The sequence below is a fragment of the Macaca mulatta genome, chromosome 1 (genome assembly GCF_049350105.2).
Source record: "Macaca mulatta isolate MMU2019108-1 chromosome 1, T2T-MMU8v2.0, whole genome shotgun sequence".
Taxonomy (NCBI): Eukaryota; Metazoa; Chordata; class Mammalia; order Primates; family Cercopithecidae; genus Macaca; species Macaca mulatta.
In genome coordinates, this window is record NC_133406.1 from 11828269 (window position 1) to 11851373 (window position 23105).

The 23105-nt window shown below is 40.2% G+C and overlaps 1 protein-coding gene across 1 annotated transcript in view; it reads right to left on the reverse strand.

Moving 5' to 3' along the window:
- The window catches only part of RYR2 (ryanodine receptor 2), a 794036-nt gene that overhangs the window by 569447 nt on the left and 201484 nt on the right, over window positions 1–23105 (reverse strand). The window contains exon 2 of the mRNA XM_077998277.1: window positions 2131–2250. Coding sequence (XP_077854403.1) covers window positions 2131–2250 — 120 coding nt within the window. The remainder of the gene's footprint in view (window positions 1–2130; window positions 2251–23105) is intronic.

Sequence of the window (23105 nt, forward strand, 5' to 3'; positions counted from 1 at the left end):
CTTTTTTTAGCTTGACAGCTCTAGAACTGCTCATTCTGTGGTTCTCCCCACTACTTGAAACATGGCATCTTATGAAATCTATGGGTTCTGTTTCCCTCCTCTATTTTTTTGTTTGTTTTTCGTTTGATCCTTCTCTATCCTTTGCCTCTATCACCCCTGCAATTTTTCCTCAGAGGAGGGCTTTGACCTGTAAGAGAGCTTTACATGGTTAGTTATAAAAGTCCATAGGGCCAAGGTTACTCCAGAAACATCTCACCTCACTATGCCATGGTTCCTTTGCTCCCTCTTAGTTCTTTTTCTTTGTCTTTTCTTTTCCACAGAATCTTGCTCTATCACCCAGGCTGGAGTGTAGTGGTGCGATCCTGGCTCACCGCAATCTTCGCTTCCTGGGTTCAAGTGATTCTCCTGCCTCAGCCTCCCAAGTAGCTGGGATTACAGGTGTGCATCACCACACCCAGCTGATTTTTGTATTTTTAACAGAGACAGGGTTTCGCTATGTTGGCCAGACTGGTCTTGAACTCCTGACCTCAAGTGATCCATCTGCCTTGGATCCCAAAGTGCTGGGAATACAGGCGTGAGCCACCATGCCTGGAGTGGTTGCTGTTTTCACATTGGCCCACCACAGTTTCCAGCAAGGATTTGTCACTGACTTTCAGAGACAAAGTGCAAGCGCCTCTCTTGCACTTCCTCCTGTACATTTCCTGACACCATATGTAGGAATAACTTGCCACTTAGTTTGTCTTGGATACTGTATCGTCTGTGGGTGTGAGTTTTGCCCTCTTCATAGCTCTGTCTGGTTTTATGTGGAGATTCAAAGAGATGAAAAACTATGCCTTCTTGATCATTCCTCATTTCTCCCTGAATTTTTAATAATTACAAGGTGGGTCTGTCTCAAAGTGAATAGTTCCTAAAAGTAAAACCTTAACTTCTAATTTCTGAAATATAGAGACACAGATGAAAATTCATTCATATATAGAATGTACAGTAAATATCCACAGTTAGGAATCAGGAATAACGAATCAAAACATATCAACAGATTTAAGTGTTTATATTTCTGCAAGAAAATCTATGCTGATATTATGAACCATTCTCTTTTAGGCAAAGATCAGCCTAAAAAAATAAATATCCTAGGAGCGGTAGTCTCAAAAAGTTAGTTCTGCCTTTGATTTTAAAATTCCATAGCTTAAGATATTTCTGGGCTCATTTCCAAGAGTACATATATAATTTACAATGTCTGACTACTTACTGCTCACAATCTTTCTGTCCTTTCCCCTTTAGGATCAATGTAAGAGATACCACTTTGAGGAAAAAAAGCCATATCCCATTTTCTACCAATGAAAGTCAAATCCAGATATATCTGTGTGAACTATATCTATACCCAGGTTTACCTATTTTAAACATGAACTGGGATCTAGAGTTTTGACTTTTTGTTAATACAGAAAATTGAAAGTCTATCTTATAAAAAATATAATGAGCCAGGCCGGGCGCGGTGGCTCACGCCTGTAATCCCAGCACTTTGGGAGGCCGAGGCTGGCGGATCACAAGGTCAGGAGATCGAGACCACGGTGAAACCCCGTCTCTACTAAAAATACAAAAAATTAGCCGGGCGCGGTTGTGGGCGCCTGTAGTCCCAGCTACGCGGGAGGCTGAGGCAGGAGAATGGCGTGAACCCGGGAGGCGGAGCTTGCAGTGAGCCGAGATCGCGCCACTGCACTCCAGCCTGGGCGACAGAGCGAGACTCCGTCTCAAAAAAAAAAAAAAAAAAAAAAAATATATATATATAATGAGCCTAAGACTATTGGTTCCTGTTCAGACTTAATAATCCATTAAATCCTCCTAGCCCTTATCAGTTTTCAAATTACATCATTTATTTACTTGTTTGCTTTTCTACTAGAATATAAACATCATGGAGCAAGGACTTTCCGTGTTCTTGCTAACAATCTTATCCCTAGTTGTTTGTACCCAGAAGAGACTCAATTAAAAATCAGCAAAATGGAGTTGAAAACATTTTTATATCCCTTTCATTTATATAGTATGTGTTCCACAGAAAATAGTAGAGAGCTCATAAATAACTTCAATGCCACTAGTAAAACTTGCATATTTGAATAGCCTTGAAAGACTTCATCCCACCTTGGAATTAGAAGTGGACTCCAAGAAACAAAGTCTGTTGCCAAATCCTTCTGCTGCCAAGCATAGTTTCTGTTGTTCTTTGTGGATGGTTGCGGTGCACTGCAGAACCACTTCATCATCCTGCAAAGGGGGAGAAAGAGAGGGAAAAGTAAGTGAGACCTGACATGACTCCACAGTCCAAATTAGATCTTGAAGAACATTATTTTAGTGCATTTAAAAAATCTGCGCGCAATGTAAAAACTACTGTCAAAAAAACAACCAAAAGAAACCCCTACAGAATCAGTCCCTAATGTACTTTTTATTTGCAAAAAAGCAATTGGGTGGGGGAGAAGAGGGGAGCTACAGCCACTCAAGGCAATCAGCAGTTTTCTGATTGTACTGACTGATCCCAGAGGCAACCTGAACAAATAAAAGTAAAATACAGGATTTTCATATTATTATCACTATTTTAGTCATCAACATTAACAAGAAATTGTCTGACATATTTCTAGGACACCAAGTATCATCAAGAATGGAACAGATTCTAATAGCAGGCACACGTGTCATTTCAAAACTCACACCAGAAAACAGGTCAATAACAGAACTTTCTCAGTTCAAAGTGATGGCAAAAGTCATCTTAGTTCAACCACGCATTAGTTGCTTGAGCACATCTGAAAGGATCCTGGGTTGCTCAAGAATGCGTGGAGAGACAATTTCTTATTTCAGTCCTCTGAAAGCCAAAACAGGTTTCCAATCAATTAGTTAAGCAAGGTTACTGAAGAAACTGCACATGCAGAAAGATGAAAATTAGGAGGGCTCAATACAGGCAGCGCAAGTGTTGCAGGAATCATGGACTGTAGAACAAGCAAGATCTGGATTCCCATCCCAGCTCACCAGGTACTAGGTTACATGATGTGAGGCGAAGTATTGAATTTCTAAAATGATGAAGTAAATCGGATAAAGCACCTTACGTAATGACTAGCATACAAAGGCACCAAATGCACAGTAAGTAAATGGAAAATACAGGTTCTATGTGGCAAGGGCCTAAAAAGTCTGACCATTTACGTATTTTGACATCTCAACCTCAAAGAAACAAAAGAAAACATAACAGAGTAGTAAAAAAGCAATATAATCATCAACCCTTCTAATTAGACAGAAAAGGGATACACAAGTATATTCTAGAAGCCCTTCACCAAGGTAGTATGGCAGGGCATAGGTGATGGGAATAAAGCCTCAAAAGCAGACAGCAAGGTTTTTTTTTTTAGCTAACCTAAAGAATATGCTATATGGCTGGGCGCGGTGGCTCACACCTGTAATCCCTGCACTTTGGGAGGCCAAGATGGGAGGATCGCCTAAGATTGGGAGCTCAAGACCAGCCTGACCAACATGGAGAAACCCCATCTCTACTAAAAATATAAAAATTAGCCAGGCATGGTGGCACATGCCTGTAATCCCAGCTAGTCAGGAGGCTGAGGCAGGAGAATTGCTTGAACCTGGGAGGCAGAGGTTGCAGTGAGCTGAGATCGCGCCATTCACTCTAGCCTGGGCAACAAGGGCGAAATTTCGTCTCAAAAAAAAAAAGAATATGCTATATAAATTGGAAAGGCGCCACTCTAATTTGTATTTTAAATCCTTGTAATGCTTTGTATTTGCCTTTATTTCCTATATGGTAGCAGCAATATTTAATAGCATAGCTTATAGCACCAGCCACAGGCAAAGCCCAATATTTTTAACAACCACCTCCTAACTGACGCTCCAGGTGCTCACTGATTTCCAGTGAACATTCATTTGTTTTCTTTAAAACATCATTTGCTAAAAAAATAGCATTTTTCTCATAGGATAGGGTACATCTGAATATAAATTCATGTGCACTGTGGTTATAATAAAAACAATCATGAAGTACTTTGGAGCTTATATAATCTGCAAGATTGAAGCTATATTGTGTTCCAAATACGTAGTGTAATTGAAACAAAAGAACCAAAAATTGTGCTGGTGTGCTCAGTGCCTTATGAAATCCCCAGAGGCTTTTACTATTTTGTCTTACCTACCCTATGGAACTAACTCTAACATGCAAACTACACTCTTGGGTAAGTAACTACACTCTTACTCCTTTGGATGCTGGAGGCTATTTAAATACAATTTAATACATAATTAATTATGAACTAAAGACAGTTTGGGAATGAGAATAAGAGGAGACAGCAAGACGAGGTAAAAACAAAACCACAGGCATATGGGACAAGTGGGAGTAACAGAGCTCACTCAGTAAGCCCCGGAAGAAGAGAAGGCACACTATCTTCACAAAAGTCCAGTGAATGCCCATCCTGGCATTAGCTTATTTAATCCTCACGATACCCCGTGGTATAAAGATGACCCACACATATCTAGATGAGGAAAACGGGGCATAAAGTAACTTGTTACTCACAGAGGGCTTATCAGACATATTTCCAGAAATTGATCACTAAACCTAATTCATCTGAGTTAGATTCAGATCATTCAGTCTGTAATCCTACACTGCTTCTAGAGACTCAATTGATTTTTACCAAGGATGTTATCTATAAAAGTGCTTCTCAATCTGTAAGGTGCATCCTATCACCCATGGATCCTGCTAAGATGCAGATTCTGATTTGGGAAAGTCTTGAGTGGGACTGATTGTGCATTTCTAACAAGCTCTCAAGTATGAACCACACTCTGAGGATCTAGGGCCCAGAAAGGGACCCAGAAAATATATAGATCCTAAGAAAGATATGAGGGTTTTTTTTTCTTTTCTTTTCTTGAGGCAGAGTCTCACTCTGTTACCCAGGCTGGAGTGCAGTTGCACGATCCCAGCTCACTGCCACCTCTGCTTCCCGGCTTCAAGTGATTCTCCTGCCTCAGCTTCCCAAGTAACTGGGACTATAGGCAAGCACTACCACGCCCTGCTCATTTTTTGTATTTTTAGTAGAGACAGGATCTCACTGTGTTGCCCAGGCTGGTCTCGAACTCCTGAGCTCAGGCAATCCACCCACCTCGGCCTCCCAAAGTGCCAGGATTACAGGCGTGAGCCACTGCGCCCAGCCAGATATGAGTATCTTTTTGATATATGATATAGGAAACCTATAGGAGTTTGAAGACAATCTTTAACAGTCAAATATTAAAATAAGCCCGGGTACTTTGGACAAAGCAGAAATTAAAGCTCATGTGGAGATGCCCATTAGTATGTAAGACATGCCAATCATCTAAGGGAAAGGAATGGATTTAAATACTATATTAAGCTATACTATCCAATGTATGAGACCAACTCACTTACACAAAGTTTCACTTCAATCCAGTGCCTTAACACTGTATGATGGAGTGCCTGGTAATGAAGCAACATTAAGTTCAGGAGAGCTCTGCTATACCACCAAGGACAGAGGCTACAGCTACAGCTTTCAATCATGGTTCAACTTTGAATGATACAATCTAATCCGACATACTCATCCAAGCTTTTGACAGTTTACCCGGGAGCTGCTTTTATTTTACTTTCCAGTAAGCAAAGGGTTCCCTTTGGACAGAAAGTAAAATATACCGAACACTTAATGAACCAAACACCAGTTCACAAGCCACTGGCCAGTTGCCTTTAATTAACCCATCATTCATCTCAAAGCACACTTCCTCTCCAGAATCACTGTGGTCTGACAGCATGCAGAGCAGGCATTTGAGAGGTTTTGATAAATAGCTTAATGTTTTCTATTTATTATTATCCATATGTAATACATCTAGTAGGTAACATATATATTAAGTATACATGAGGATACTGTGTACATGCACACGTGCTCACACATACATGTATACACACACACACACACATACACACAATCTAGTTTCTATGCCAACAATAAAGATCAACACTGCCAAATACTGATGTGATCCGGAGGGTTAACCTACCTGACAGAACAATACAGATATTAATTAAAGTATGTTTTCCTGGGTCATAAGGCCTCTTCTGAATTAGTATTTGCTATTCAGCCCCTGAGGTGCAGACTTGTAATTCGTATGTCCTGCTTTTGCATTTTGGCTGCGTGTACCAATAGTGTTTGAGGGCTTAAATGCACATGATGACCATCATTTTTTTTACCTTGGCCCATAAAGACTAAAAGTACCCTTGAATATTCATCCTTTACTAAACAAACTTGAAGAAACAAATGTATTGATCTTTCTTTATACAAATTCTGGATGAAATAATAAATAATCAACCACTTACAAGAAACCTCATGAGCAATTAGATAAATGGAAGCACTTACATAAGGGTGACAGCCACCTTGGAGTTACCAAGTCCTGTGGGTTCTACTCCATCAATACTTTTCCAATCCATCAATTTCTCACCACCTTAGTCCAAGCTACAATCATCTCTCATGTTGACATCTTTAAAATCCACTGAATGGTTCTCCACACTGCAAACTCCCTTCCAGGGAGCTTTAGCTTGAGGCCACACCATCAATCTGTACTGTATGGTATGCTGGCTTAAAACCCTTCAATGGTTTCCAATTGCTCTAAAGATAAAAGCCAAAAAATCCTTGAGCCGGCCGGGCGCAGTGGCTCACACCTGTAATCCCAGCACTCTGGGAGTCCCAGCGGGTGGATCACTTGAGGTCAGGAGATCGAGACCAGCCTGGCCAACATAGTGAAACCCCTTCTCTACTAAAAATACAAAAATTAGCTGGGTGTAGTGGTGTGCACCTGTAGTCCCAGCTACTTGGGAGGCTGAGGCAGGAGAATCTCTTGAACCCAGGAAGCAGAGGTTGCAGTGAGCTGAGATTGTGCTACTATGCTCCAGCTTGGGCAACTGAGCAAGACTTAGTCTCAAAAAACAAACAAACAATAAAAAAAAAAATCCTTCAGCCTACAAGGCTCTACACTGCATAGCCTGGCATCAGCCTGATATCTCCAACCAACCTTCCTTCATCCCTTTGCTCCTACAGGACTTTTGCATGCACTATTAAACCCCTATCTCTCTTCTCTAGTTAACACTTATCCGTCTTTCAAACCTCAACCCAGGCATCCTTTCAAGGCTGTGTTGAGATTAGACCCGCCAGGCTATTAATTATTTTGTTTTGTGCTCCCATACATTGTATTTTTCCTTTAGTTTCTTCAATTGTCATTATGTGTTCATTTGTGTAATTATTAATGTCTGATTATTAAACTGAGTCTGGGCTGGGTGTAATGGCTCACATCCCAGCACTCTGGGAGGCCAAGGCAGGTGGATCAGCTGAGGTCAGGAGTTCGAGACCAGCCTGGCCAACATGGTGAAACCCCATCTTTACTTAAAAAAAAAAAAAAAAAATTAACCAGGCATAGTGGTGGGTGCCTGTAATCCCAGCTACTCAGGAGGCTGAGGCAGGAGAATTGCTTGAACCCAGGAGGCAGAGGTTGCAGTGAGCCGAGATTGCACCACTGTACTCCAGCCTGGGCGACAATAGCAAGACTCCATCTCAAATAATAATAATAATAATAATAATAATAATAATAATAAAACTGAGTCTGTTATTACCTAGAATTATAGCCCCAGTATCTAGCATAATGTCAGGCATATAAAAGGGCGTCAATCAATAGTAGTTGAATGAATGAATAAGAACAAACAATGCCCAAAATTTGTAATAAGTTAATAGCACTAAATCAGCACTACCCTTTCATTGAATTGCCCACTTTGGATATTGCAGTTGAAAAACAAAGTTCAACATGAGATCTTTCTCAATAGCGAAGAAATGTTGCCTTCCCCAAATCATCTTACTGAGGATTGGCCAAATGAGAAACTGTGGCTACAATGCAGATATATACAAGCCTTACTTAGCCAAGAAAGTAGATAAGGCATTCAGGGATGCCTAGGGACCTCAAACTTGGCCCGACAGTACACCAGTTGATCCCAGAACAGGAGAAAAATAGAAAACCTTCAAAGAATCAGGAGATGTAGAAAGCAGGAGACAGAGAAAGCCCAAAGCTTAGGGATAGCACGGGTGGCAACAGTGGAAGAGGGGGACATGTTGAGGGGTGAATTATGGGAAAGCCTAACATGCATGCTCGTGTGTGTGTGTGTGTGTGTGTGTGTACATTTAGTAATTCTGAGCAAAGCTAGCTTGACTGCTGCTCACAAACCTGTGAGGTCACACACACGGAAAACCACTTCCATGGTCGCCCTATCTAAAATAGCAGCCCCTATCACCCTGAGTCCCTTGTCTTAATTTTTCCCCTTTATTATGACTACCTGACACTGTATTATATGCTATTTGCTTTTTTAAAATTTTTCTGAGCCTCCCCCACTAGAATGCAAGTTCTGTAAGGGAAAGGACATTGTCACTTTTACTAATGGTGATCACCAAAGCCTGTAAGAATGCTGGCTCACAGGAAGCACTCAATCAAAAAATATCTGTTAAATGGGTGGATAGATGACCTCTAATCCAATTCAATCCCAACAAGGGGGTGGCATTTAGAGGGGTTTCTGCCTTTCCATTACAACAAATAAGAATCAAACAAAAGATACTCCATTCCTTCCGTACAAACATCTTGAAGCATTCAAGGGTGAACCTACGCATTTTATTTAGTATCTCCCCATGCCACTTGCACATCAGTTTCCTAACTGATATTTAATAACAAGGAACAGAATTCATAAACCATGATAATGATGTTACTTGCAGACAGAAATCACTTCTTTGCAGTTACTTAGACCCAATTCTGTCCATTTCTATGGGTTCCAATAATATCAGGATCTGTGTGAGAGCAGGAACAAGATCTGTTTTGTTCACCAGTATATCTCCATTGTCTAGCACTGTGCCTGCAAATGTAATGAACTCAATAAGTGATTGCTTATCACAATCCACCTTAAGATTATTCATAAATATGTGATGCCATGCTGACAGACACAGTCTCTTCTTAGAACTGCCAAGGTAAGATCTTATTTAATTTCCAATCAAAGCTGGTATTGTATGATCCCATTAAGTGATTTCATGGTTTCATGCAGCCAGGAAATAGGGCAATATTGGAGGAAAATTACCGATCCTGTCTATCATTGCTGTGACAAATTTTAATGTATCATAAGCATCCACAGCATCAATATAAAACCCAATGCATCACTGGAAAAAAGCAATGCAGTCCCTTCTTTTTCCCCTATTTTAAGTACAACAATGCTCTTTGTGTACATAATCTAAACAAATCAATCATATATTATACTCTTGAAAACTCAATGAATAGTCTTAATAGCTCTGGTCATTAAAAAAAAAAAATCTCTCACATCATGCCAAGTATTTTCCTTAAACTCTTACTCTTCTTGTCTTCTGATTTTTTTTTTCCAGGTTTAGGCTTGTGTAACTGGTCCTCTAAGTTATGTCCTGAGAATGTTTCCATAATTAGCATCAACTCGGAAAGCTCACTATATGTTTCTTATCCTGTGGTTATCTCTTCAGCACATCGGCTTAAACTCCACAGAAACCAGTGGCTTGAGGAAAACAAATGCTTTAGTGAAAACCTAAGTTAATAATTATCCATTTTAGACAACTGTACATAGAAAACGTTCAGTCAATATATGTTGAGTTGAATTCCTTTGTGTATTTCCTGTGACTTTAAAACTCTCAGCCAAGCGCAGAGGCTCACGCCTGTAATCCCAGCACTTTGGGAGGCTGAGGCAGGTGGATCACCTGAGGTCAGGAGTTTGAGACCAGCCTGGCCAACATGGTGAAACCCCATCTCTACTAAAAATACAAAAAATTAGCTGGGCATGGTGGTGTGTGCCTGTAATCCCAGCTACTCAGGAGACTAAGGCAGGAGAATCATTTGAACCCAAGAGGCGGAGGTTGCAGTGAGCCAAGAGAATGCCATTGCACTCTGGCCTGGGCAACAGAGCAAAACTCCATCTCAAACAAACAAACAAAAAAAAACTCTTTAGAACAGAGATCTAATATTTATGGAAGAAAGGCCAGAACTGGAATACTGGATTCTGACAATTTTGTGATGAGTAAATAAGACATGATTTCTACAATCACTGTTGCCAAGTCTGCTGGAACCGTACAGAATGGAGAACAATTCTCAAACAACATCAACAGTTTCTTTCAAATAGTCATTCATCATTTAAAAGCTATTCACTCAGATGCAATACATGGTAGGAAATATTATAAGAGCTAAATTGTCTAACAAACAAAAGATCCCTGAACTCATTAGGTTTGCATTCTAGCAAGAGAAGAGGATAAATTTTAAAAAGTAAACTAAAAATCTGAAAACCTTAGAAGGTGAAAAGCTCTATGGAAAGAAAAAAAGAACAGTATAAGGCGATCAGAAATGCTACTGGGCTGGGGGAAGTTAAGGTTTTGAACAGAATTGCCAGGGCCTCATTGAGGGGGTGATTTTTGAGCAAAGACTTTAAGGAGGAATGAGAAATTGACCCAATGACGATGTGGAAGAGGAGCAATCCAGGGAGAGGGAAAGCTGGGGAAAGCCCCCTAGGCAGGAAAGCATGGTCTCAGCATCATCAGGAAATTTGTACCTAGAGCAGAGTAAGCTAGGGGAAGTGGGTGGGAGATGAGATCAGAGATAATGAGCCCAGACCATGGAAAGCCTTGATGTCAGTGTAAGACCTTTGGATTTTACTGGGGGAAATGGGAAGCCACTGGGTCGTGTACTAAATGCAGAGTGTAGAAAGGCAAGGAAGAAGCAGAGTTACCCAAGGGGGGTCACTGCAACCATTCAGGGAGGGAGGTGGTGACTCAAACCAGAATGGTAGCAGTGGAAGTAGAGAGAAATGATCAAATTCTAGATATGTGTTGCATTTATCGAGTGCCAATTATGTTGCAGGCATGGTGATAAGTGCTTACAAGTTGATCTCATTCATCCCATCATTACTTTTGACATTTATGTCATACAGACAAATAAAATGTTATCTATGCTATTTTTTTTTCCTTAAAGCAAATAAGTAGTTAACAGAATAAGCTGAGATAATTCCAAATAAAAGAAGCCAATATTTTTGGACTTTCACTGAGTCTATATTTATTCATTTAAACTACAGGCAGTCCTCAATTTGCATGCCAGTATAGGACCATAAAAATGACTGTCTTCAGACAAGCTTTGGGAAAATTCACATTGTTTATCATCGTTCCATGACCTTTAAGAATTTTTGTCCAAACATTACAAACACCCTATGGTTTATAAATGTATAGAAAAAACTTTCTAAATTGTGAAACTAAACATATTTAGTACACTATAACTTAGAAGATTGGAAACATTGAGAATTAAAGTGCTTTATTTCTTATTTTATTTATTTATTTTTTTTGTAGAGACAGGGTCTCACCCTTTTGCCCAGGCTGGTCCAGAACTTCTGGACTTAAGTGATCTGCCCACCTCGGCCTCCCAAAGTGCTGGGATTACAGGTGTTAGCCACACACACCGCCAAAGTGTTTTATTTCTTCGTAAAACACTCGTGACCTGCCTTCACTCGTCCCACAATATAACCATCCTGGTGGAGTGAGCATCACTGCTATCCCTGGACACATTGTCATGCTCCTACATTTGAATCAGCTTCAGGAATATTCTCCTTTGTGCTTTCAACATGCTGATATATCTCTGAGGGTTCTTTAATGTGAAGTTTTTCAACTGGCGTTATTTACTCTGGAACACCTACATCCTATTGGTCACAACCATTTTCCTTGTACACGCCAATAAGCTCACTTCCGCTAAGTTCCTCTGGGTGTGTAATTATAGGGGGTCAAAGGGCAGGACTGTCATGATTCCATAGCCAGGTCATCCTTTTAGAACTCCTTTATGTTCAATTGGAATTTCGGTTCCCAATGTTATCACTTTTTGTTTCTTTGATGCACTTTCATCTGCGTTAGCCAATTTCCACGTATTCCTTTTTTGTAAATCTTGAATCACTGGGGAACAAGAAGGTAACGCCACTATACACTTTGCCTTCTGTGCATGAACTAAAAACCAATACACTGTGACCAATCACCCACAGACTCTAAGAGAAGTGCTGTGATTGATCACATCAATATGAGGGGCATCTGTTACTTGACAGTGAGTCATATTCATAATGTGGTGGCACTACAGAATAATCTAGTGTTCTCATAGTTTTAATTGCAGTGATATGATCGCACTTGAACTACAGTGTAACCATCTAGTCTTCAGTTCCCCACAAGTGGATGAACTGGATGTCCTCCAAGGTCCAAGCCCTCACATTTTATGGTTCTGTGAAAAGGGCAAAAGAAGAGAAGATAATTCCTCCCATGTGCAAATTCAAGCAGAGAAATTAACTGTACCTTTTACATGTTTACTGTATAAGCCTCTCTCTAGCCTACTATTAAACAGAGGAAACGATAGGATATTTCATTAGTAGGCTTAACTATGCTGTGTATGTGGTTTCATACAAGGTGACGGTAGTATCTCTCTCTCTCTCTCTCTCTCTGTTTTTTTTTGTTGTTGTTGTTGTTGTTTTTTAATGAGACAGAGTCTTACTCTGTTGCCCAGGCTGGAGTGCAGTGGCGCGATCTCAGCTCACTGTAACCTCTGTCTCCCAGGTTCAAGCAATTCTCCTGCCTCAGACTCCTGAGAAGCTGGGATTACAGGCGCACACCACCACGCCTGGCTAATTTTTGTATTTTTAGTAGAGATGGAGTTTCACCATGTTAGCCAGGCTGGTGTCGAACTCCTGACCTCAGGTGATCCGCCCGCCTTGGCCTCCTGAAGTGCTGGGATTACAGGTGTGAGCTACCATGCCTGGTCCAGTAGTATCTTTTTTTTTTTTCATCTCAAAACTAATATTGCTACAGAAGTAATCTATTGTTCTGTGCTGATGACTCTTATGCAAAAGTTTAAATACAAAATGACACGTAAGAGATTATGGCCTGTGAGGCCAGTATTAACAATGTGCCTTGGTAATGTCAGCCAAAGGAAGCTAGACAGAAACACCCAAATACCAGACACCATCAAGATGACGTCAGACCCCTCACTTTATTTCCAACAGTCGGAGATGGCAGCTGGCCAGGCAGAAGGCAGAAGGCAGAAGGCAGAATGTTGCTCTGAATATATAAACATTTCATCAATGCTTTTCTAGTCCCAGTTTAGTAGAAATAAACACTTCTATCAGAAAGGAACTTTACTTTTTCATCTTTAATACACTAAATCAGGAAATCCATCAGTGCTGAGCAAGTATACTGCACCAATAAACTCTAAGCTAATTAACCCCTCAGCATTCTGTAACAGTCTGACTGTTGTCAACCAACCAGTCCAGTCTCACTCTGTGCTGTCCTCACAGGCCATAAGCAATCTTTAGTGACCGGGACTTTTAGCTTCCTGCCAAGTAACACGTAGCAAAAATAAAAACTTGAGACATCTTCAGAGAAAGTCTTGAATGTTTTTCTTAAATGTCACAGAAACCAAGAGGTACATGAAAGAAGCTATAGATATGCCTTTATTTTATGAATAGCCACCAATAATGACCACATTTTAATAGATCTATTACCTCAAATTTTGCCACCCCCCATAGTTCCTTATCTTGATAAGTGGCACTGCCAAGCAAACAGTAATGAATGCCAGATACCCGGGCAGCATCCTGATGACTTCCTCCCCGTGACTGCCTGTAGTCCCGTTACCTGCCCTGACATCACCCTGGCCATAGTGGAAGTCAGCTTCTCACAATCCACCAGACGTATTGCATGATCTATTTCCTCCTCCGTCTACAAGTCTATAACACCTTCTCACGTCATTCTGCACTCAACTTGCTACAATCCAGCCACACATACCTCTATTTTGTTCCTCAGATGTGCAAAGCCCTTTTCTTTACTTTTTTTTTTTTTTTCTTTTAGATGGAGTCTTACTTTTGCCACCCAGGCTGGCTTGCAATGGCACTATCTATGTTCACTGAAACTTCCACCTCCTGGGTTCAAGGGATTCTCCTGCCTCAGCCTTCTGAGTAGCTGGGATTACAGGCACCCGGCACCACACCTGGCTAATTTTTTTGTATTTTTAATAGAAACGGGGTTTCAACATTTTGGCCAGGCTGGTCTCCAACTCCTGACCTCAGGTGATCCACCCGCCTTGGCCTCCCAAAGTGCTGGGATTACAGGTGTGAGCCACCACGCCTGGCCACAAAGCCCTTTTCTACCTCAAGGCCTTTGCTTGTTCTTCCTCCAGAGCTTTGCAAAACCTGCTGTGTCCCATTTTTAAGGTCTTACCTTATTAGCCCTCTCCTTTCCTTCCCACCCTACCTTCCTTCCCACCATTATCTCCCCAGTTCCTTCATAACATGCATCATACTCTATAACTGCTTAGTTTACTCAACTGTTTCCTTGTTCACTGTCTTCTGGAACAGAAGTATGCACACTGCATGAAGGACTGCCGACCTTGTTGATACTGCATCCCTGCTACCCAGCACATGGTAGATATTCAATCCTCTATTTGAAAAATAAAGAATGAAAGATACTTTCTATACCTTTAAATGGGAAAGGAGCTACCATTGATTACATTCTAGAACTACCTCCTTCCTCGGTGTATCATTAAGCATCTATTCCCAGGTACTATGCATTACCTCAATGAAATCGCAAAGGGAGGTTCATGTTAGTTTTATTTATCAACTTATACCTGTCATATAGCACAGCACCTGGCACAGAAGCGATGGTCAATGGCTAAGAAATGAAGAGCCCTATGAGTTAAGTATTATTACTATTATCATGGTTTTACTGTACAGATGAGCAAAAAGAACCATTGTAAGAGTAAACCATTTGCTCATGGATGCGCAGGTGGTCAAATGAGGCTTAAACCTGGGCCCACACAACTCCAAAATCTATGTTCCTAGCCTAAGGCTATCTTGTCTCCTACAGTGATATCAAATCACTGCACTAAAAGACAAAGTACTGTCCTGTGATTTCCCAAATATCTTTAGATGGTGGGCTACAGCTAAAGTGAACAGACTCTAGACTTATCATATGCACGCCGAATAGTGTCAATGAGAATAAAACCACATGAAAAACAAATTTACAGAAAATGCCAAGCAAATTGGTTTGAATGGAGGAGTGCGATGCAATGGTGAGGTGAGAAAGAGAAGGCTGGATATATTATGAACAGGTAATTAAAATTTAGTCGGTAATTAAAATTTAGACCAAGGAAGGGCAGTCTAAAGTAAATCTACTCCAATTTTTTGTAAAGGAGAAAAAAGAGTGGAAGAGGGAGATCAACACAGAAGACGAGAAAGCGACCTTTCTCACTTTGCATTTTAGAGATGGAAAAATACTAGAGTTAAGCCTACTTTTTTGGGCTATCGTAGGAAGAATGAATGTATTAACATCTGCCACATCCTTTGGAATTCATTAAAGTACTTGATAAAACAAAGTTGTTGGCTTAGAAGTCAGCAGAGTGTCTTCCTCTTCAATTACTGCTTTCACAAGTTTCCATGTTACCCTAAAATCCAGGAAACGGAATAATTAAGAGCAGCAGCAAAGAACCAAGGAAGGTGAAGGAGTCAAGGGCACAGCCAGCCTCAGATGCAGGCAAAAGGGTGGTGACTTTGTAGGGAGCTTTGAAATGGTAATCTACTGATGAAAATTTGGTTTCCTTTCTATAATCACCATACACAGGTGTATTAGTCTGTTCTCACACTCCTGGTACCAACTTACTGTATTAGTCTATTCTCACGCTGCTGATAAAGACATACCAGAGACTGAGTAATTTACAAAGAAAAAGAGGTTCAATGGACTTACAGTTCCATGTGGCTAGGGAGGCCTCACAATCATGGCAGAAGGCAGAAGGCAAAAGGCACATCTTACATGGCGGCAGACAAGAGAAAATGTGAGACAAGCGAAATGGGTTTCCCCTTATAAAATCATCATATTTCATGAGAGTTATTCACTACCACCAAAACAGTATGGGGGAAATCGCCCCCATGATTCAATTATCTCCCACTGAGTCCCTCCCACAACGTGGGAATTATGGGAGCTACAATTCAAGATGAGATTTGGGTGGGGACACAGCCAAACCACATCAACAGGCAATTCTAAAGACTGTCAGGGAATAAACTCCAAACCACCTGGCTGACTTCTCCCTCTGCCACACTCCTGTGTCCCCCTTGGCAGGCCACAGAATAGTAGAACTGTGAAATTACTAAAGAAAAGCTAAACTCTCTCTCTCTCTCTCTCACACACACACACACACACACACACACCCAGGTATAGCAAGCAGCATAACTAGAACATCACACAAATAATTTGTGGATGCAGATACAATCCCATAATCAATCGAGTGCCAATCACAGAAGAACTGATGTAGTCAGGATCAATGTGCCCATATAATCACATGAAAAATTCATTTCAGTATCATGATAGATCCCATCTATTGTCTAGTGAAATTTGATTTCAAAATGTGTGAAAAAAATTGATACCGCCCTCATGAATGTCTTCTAATATGTAGTGATGGCAAACTATACTTCTTGATAAATACTAAGCAAAGAAAGAAAGATTCCCAGAAACCAGGAGGCAAAGGAAATTTTTTTGTTCCTATGTTATAAATCCTCTAAATTAAGTAAGGTCCTGAAATGTTTTAACTTTTAGAAAAACATAAAAAGAATTGAAGAGCCTAACATGGCTTGGAAAATAGATGTCATCTATGTGGAATCCACCAGTGGAAGCAGCTATCAGAATTAAGCATTTAATTTGACAATTATCATAAGAAAGTTGGCATATGAGTACAAACATCAGATCTAAAAAGACTGGACATATTTCAGACATTCAAATTCAGTGTCTGTTCCATGTGAGATGAGATTAACATCGACAGATGCATTCACCAAACAGTAACATCAACAAAAATGTACCTGTTTCTCTTTTCCACTTAAAAAATAGCATGAATCAAATCTATGCCTATGTTCCCAGTTCTGAATGATCTGAGTTTCCCAGTTGGCATTGAAGACTGCTCACTTATGAAGACTCTGGGTAAACTTCATCATAATATGTGTGCTGAGGATAAGAAAGTTTTCCTGAGCCTCTCATACCTAAAGTAGAATAGGCCCAAAGAAATGGCTGTTAAGGAAAATGAGTGTTCCCATTAGCACATAAAGAATTAAAATCAAACATTGAGATATGCAGAACTTAGCACTCCAAGGCATCTCCTTGTCACCTGGTTTATCCATAAGCACAAAGTATTCAGAGATGAAAGCAAGTTCCAGACAGTCTGGCCTATTAGGATCAGCCTGGTAATTACACCAGAGAGCACTGTCTGTTCTACAAACTGTGAGATATTATGTGTCTATGAAACATTAAATGTACTTATTCATACTACTCTGAAATATTTAGTATCTAAGCAGAGCAGATGAGAGCCATGTGTAAGTATAAATACATGTATAGAGTACGCATAACATATTGGTGTCCGTTGCTTGCATATTTTAGAATGTTGAAAACCATCCCCCTCCTCTCTAAAGAATGAGACCACAATAAACAAGTGGTAGACATTTTCCAAGACCCATACCAGACTCAGATCGTACAAACCATGTTAAAATTCTGAAAAGAAAACCACTGTGTACAATTATCCCATATTAAGTAAGGACACTGAAAATACCACATTTTAAAGAGAGATACTGAAAAGACTGGTTTATTGCATAAGCTCCAACTATTGCACAAGAAAAGATGGAAAAGTAATTTTAGAAGCAATTTTCAAGATCTAAATCTCTCTATCCACAATCTATTATTTCAAGATAAGGTGATTTTGAAGACATAGTCCTTTCTTGTATTACACAACACGATGACCTTCAGCAAGTGTATTTTTTCTTGTATTGCACAAACACAGGGAAAATTCTCAAGACTAAATAAAAAAAATAACAGTAAGCTAGACAGATATTTAGTAGACCATCATAGGAGAATAAACACCCATGAGTTTGCAGCACAAACATGGAGCATGGTATAGCATGATTCACAGAAGTAATTTTAATCTTGTTTCTGGGATATGTTTTGACACGTATCTCCCCAATTGCATGTTTATAGAAGGGTTTCATAGCTCTGTATGTATGGACATAACGTTTATCTATCAATTCATAGATGTGCTTTTGAAAAACACAGTGAAATATAAGTTCGCAATTTCAGTCTCCAATTTATTTCTGTAATTGGCCAACCAATTAAATTATCTTCTTTCAGGCTAATTATAAACATAATTCTTTAATTAACATGTAGACTATCATCCGGTGTACTGGGCACCATGACTCCCACATTTTTATAGACTTTCTATAAATTACCTCACTTTTCTTGCAATTGGTAAATCTTTCAGCTGAAGGCTTTTCTCTAGCCTGAAAATGAATAGATGAACCAGCAAACTATACCTGAGCAATAAACTATTCCTGGTAAGAGTTAGGTTGTACACTGGCACAGGAGAAAATAAGTACAAGCAAAATAGCAAATTTCAGTTCAAATGCTGTTTTCATTCAGTTTACACAGGTACTATAAAGACAAATCAAAGGTTAGCTTGGACACGAAGCAAAATCATGATACAAGTTTTAGGACTAGCTTTTGAAAAGCTTGGTGTTTAACTTACAAATGTGAGCCTCTGCAAGTTTACGAGGGGTAAAATATAATGGATGGAAAACATAAAAGTTGCTCAGACAAAGTGAGACGCACAAAGTATCTGCATCGCAGAAATCTTGCAGTTGTACAAAAGGAGCCCACTGAAGCTGAATCAGAACCAGGTTCTGAAGTCCTTTTTCCAGCATGAGTGGTGTGACATAGTGGCATGATCCCCAGGTAACTCACCTGTCACTTCATCCTCAGTGATCTCATCTATTAGACAGAAATAAGTCATGTAATAATAATTTGTAATATCCACTGTATACTTACTATTTCACTTTTTTTTTTTTTTTTTTTTTGAGACGGAGTCTCGCTCTGTTGCCCAGGCTGCAGTACAGTGGCACGATCTCAGCTCCCTGCAATCTCCCTTTCCGGGTACAAGCGATATTCTCCTGCCTCAGCCTCCTGAGTATCTGGGATTACAGGCATGTGCCACCATGCCGGGCTAATTTTTGAATTTTTAGTAGAGATGGGGTTTCACCATGTTGGCCAGGCTGGTCTCAAACTCCTGACCTCAAGGGATCCGCCCACCTCGGCCTCCCAAAGTGCTAGGATTACAGGCGTGAGCCACTGCGCCCAACCATTATTTTATAATTTATAATAAAGAAAGAATATGGATTAACTGGAAAGAGATTTGCTTTTGCAACAGATACACCCAGGGTTTGAATCCCAGCTCTCTAGCTTTCCTTTTACTAGTCACTGGGATTGCAACGTTTTTCCTCTCTGAAACCTCCACCTTAGAGGATTGTCATGAGGTATTAATCAAAACATAATTTTAACGAAGTACCCAGGAAATAATTACCAGAATATAAAAGACTATGAATACTTGTTACTTCCTCATTTCTATTTTTGTAAAAATTAAATTCATTCATTCATCACATAAGACTGTGAACGAGACAGAACAATTTCTGACACCCATGGAGCTTACACTTAGGAGGAGATTGATAATAAGTAAATGAATAGTTACAAAATGTAATGTCAGCTCGTGATAAAAGCCAGGAATTCTAAGGACAGGGCTGAAGGATCAAGGGGGATATCTTACAAGGCGGTTGTAAATGACCTCTCTGATGAGGGGACACTGAGCCAAGAACTGCAGAAAGCTGAGAGTGAGCCTGTAGAATATTCCAGGCAGGAAAGAGCAGCCAACACAAAAGCTCTGCAGTAGGAAATGTCTCAGTCAGCTCCAGGAAGAACAAATGGGCTGGTGGGCTGAGTTGAGTAGGAGGAAATAAGTGCAGAGACATGGCAGGGTAGACCCAGAGGGTCATGGAGGACTGAGAAGAGCTTTGGAGCTTGGTCCAAGTACTTTGGGAACCACAGAGAGTTGCAAGCAGAGGAATGACATGACTCATTCCCAAGAACCACTCAGGCTGCCGTGCTAGGGGCATGAGAAGTTGTTACCATGGCCAAGTAAAAGATGATCATGGCTTCTATTAGGGCGTGACCTGTGGAAGCACTCGGAAAAGGTCAGAATCCAGATATATTTTTTTATAAAAAAGAATTGACAGGATTTGCTGATGTGGGATAATGATCGGAGAAAGAATAATTAGAAGGGTTTAGGTCTGAACAACTGGGTAAATGGTGGTACCATGAACTGAAATGGGGAATAATGGGGGAAAGACAGTTAGTGATAGGGGAGGAGAATGTGAAGCCAACTTCAGATGAGTTAGGTTTGTAATGATGTTCTTCCAAGTGAGATATCAAGTTGGCAGTTAGATATGCAAATCTGGAATTCAAGAAAAATGTCATGGCTGAAGATAAATATTTAGGACTCATCCCTGTGAAGAACATATATGAAGACATGATACCAGCTGAGATCACTAAGGGAATGAATAGGTAACGAAAGACAGGATGATCTACAAGTGAACCCTGGTGCAAGCCAACATTATGAGGTTGGAAAGGGCGGAGGAATTCAATAAAGGCTAATTATAAAGAATGACCTCTAAGGTAGAAAGAAAATCAGGGGCCAACCGATCTAAACAGATTACAAAGAGAAAAAATAGTCAACCAGGTAGAATGTTACCTGGAAGTTGAGTGAGAAGGCAGTTTAGAATTGCCATTACATTTGGCAATGTGGTGTTCACTGGTGGTCTGATCAAGGGCCATTTCAGTGGAGCTGTGGGGAAGAGATCCAGAATGGAGGGGACTTACGATTGAATGAGAAGAGAAGAAGCAGAGCATCAGGTACAGACAACTCTTGACTTGTTTTACAAAGGTGACCAAAGAAATGGTATAGTAGCTGGAGACGATATGAAGTCAAAAAAGGAAGTATCTGGGGGTGTCTGTGATATTTCAGGCACTATTTTGGGCACTAAGGAAAGAAAAGATCAAAACAGACAAAACTCCTGTCTTTGTGGAAATAAAATGGGGACAGACAATGTACCTATATGCATATACACATACATCTGTTGGGGAATTGGTTTAAAGAAAATAAAGTAGGGTAGGAGACAGAAATAATGAGAGTGAGTATTTTAAATGGGCTATACAGGGAAGACCCCTCTACTAACATAATCTGAATTTGTGACAGAGAAAATCATAGGCTAGCTAGGAGAAAGTTCCAACAACAGCGTTTTTGATACACTCGAGGGACAGTAAGGAGATATGACCACGTATTTACATGCTGATGGAAATAATCCTGAAAAGATCAAGTAAGAAGTTAGTGATTTGGACAAGAAATGGGATAGGGGTATCTCCACCTGGGATCAAAGAACAGGCAGAGGTGGTGGCCTCAGATGGGAGTAAAGGTAAAGTTGCTGGGAGTTTGGCTGATTTAGGAGTGCGAGGATGTGTAAGTTCTCTTCCAACTGCTTCTGTTTTCTCAGTGAAATCAGCTGAGAATGGGAAGGGAAGAGGGGCTTTGAGGAATACAAGACTGGGAACTGCCAGGACGCACTTGAGATTAGACACGAGGACAAGACTTAAACATTGGATGATATCCCTTTAAAAAAAAGAGAGACTATCTTTAAGCTCTAAAATACCAAGGAAATGCATGGTATTACCATAGAAAATGGAAGAAGAATGGCTGAGAAGATAAAATGCACTACTAGCATGTGAACAAGTTGGTCATGCTGAGTTAAGTATTCTAAAACTGTTGGCAACAAGGGCACTCAAAGCACTTAGAGATCACTTAGAGGCAACCAGCAGATAACTGATCATGATAGTGTCTGTGTGTAACACAGGTCTGAGACAAAAAAGATCAGGATGCCAGGACAGTGCATGGAAGGCAAGAGCCATGCTGGAAGTGGCATGATGGTCTTTCTGCTGTGCCTGTCTCTCCGGCTGTTAAATGTAACAAAGTCCTGTAGAGCTATTCCCAATCTGCCATTCAGTTTACCTTTACTCAGATTAGTCCATCCCATTACTACCTGAGGCATATTAGGAAAGACCATTCTAGTTGCCTAAAAAATGCATTTCTACAGGATCAAAGTGTAAACTACTCTGTAAATCAAAGAGTAGACTAAGGAATTTCCTCACCAGGACCACGCTTCACAACCCTCATCACATTGCTTGCTTTTGGCTCTCTCTTTCTTAGACTGTACTCTGCAAGGATGAGCCTCATGTCTTATTCTTGCTGCACCTGTGTGTATCATTATCCCTGGAATATAACAGATGTTCAATGAGTGTCTGATGATTGAATGAGGGAGTAAAAAGATGCAAATTTAAAAATAAAACCAATAAAACTCTAGCCAAAGCACAAAAATAAAAGAAGCAACTAACAGAATTTCTTAGGGCTGGATGTTTTGAGGCCCTTGCTAGAGTAGAAAGAACTCTGAACTCGGAGTCAAAACACTTGAGTTAAAAATATCAAATCTCTCACTTTCTAGCTGGTCAACTTTGGTATAATCCACTTCAATAAGATTCAATTATTTCATTTATTAAAAAATAAAAAAATCTATACTTGCTCCTTAACTATACAAATAATTACCATAAAGATCAAATTAAGTAAAATATATGAAAGCCCTCTGTGAACTATGAAGTACCATAAAACAGTTACTAATACTAATATCCACATCCAAGCTACATGGAGTAGCACCAGAGGTCATAAACAAGGTCATATGCAGTTTCAGCGGCATCAGAAACCAATATTGGTGAGACCTGATCACCCATGAGGACCTTGTACTAGGTCAGTATGACTCATGGAAGGCAGACAGCACTGTTAAGCAAGACAAATCTTGAAGGAAAATGTAAAACGGCATTTACTATGAATAATATGCAAACTACATTTGGGTTGGACAAAGAAATTACTAACCTTCCAAATGTTCTCATCAAAATTTCATCTAGATGGAAACTAGTTATTTAAAATCAACTGGTATCTGATATCCAAAGATGCTCAATCTAAAGATTAAAAAAAAAATGCCTAAGAGTACATTCATTCAGCTGGGCACGATGGCTCACACCTATAATCCCAGCACTTTGGGAGGCCGAGGCAGGTGGATTACCTGAGGTTGGGAGTTCAAGACCAGTTTG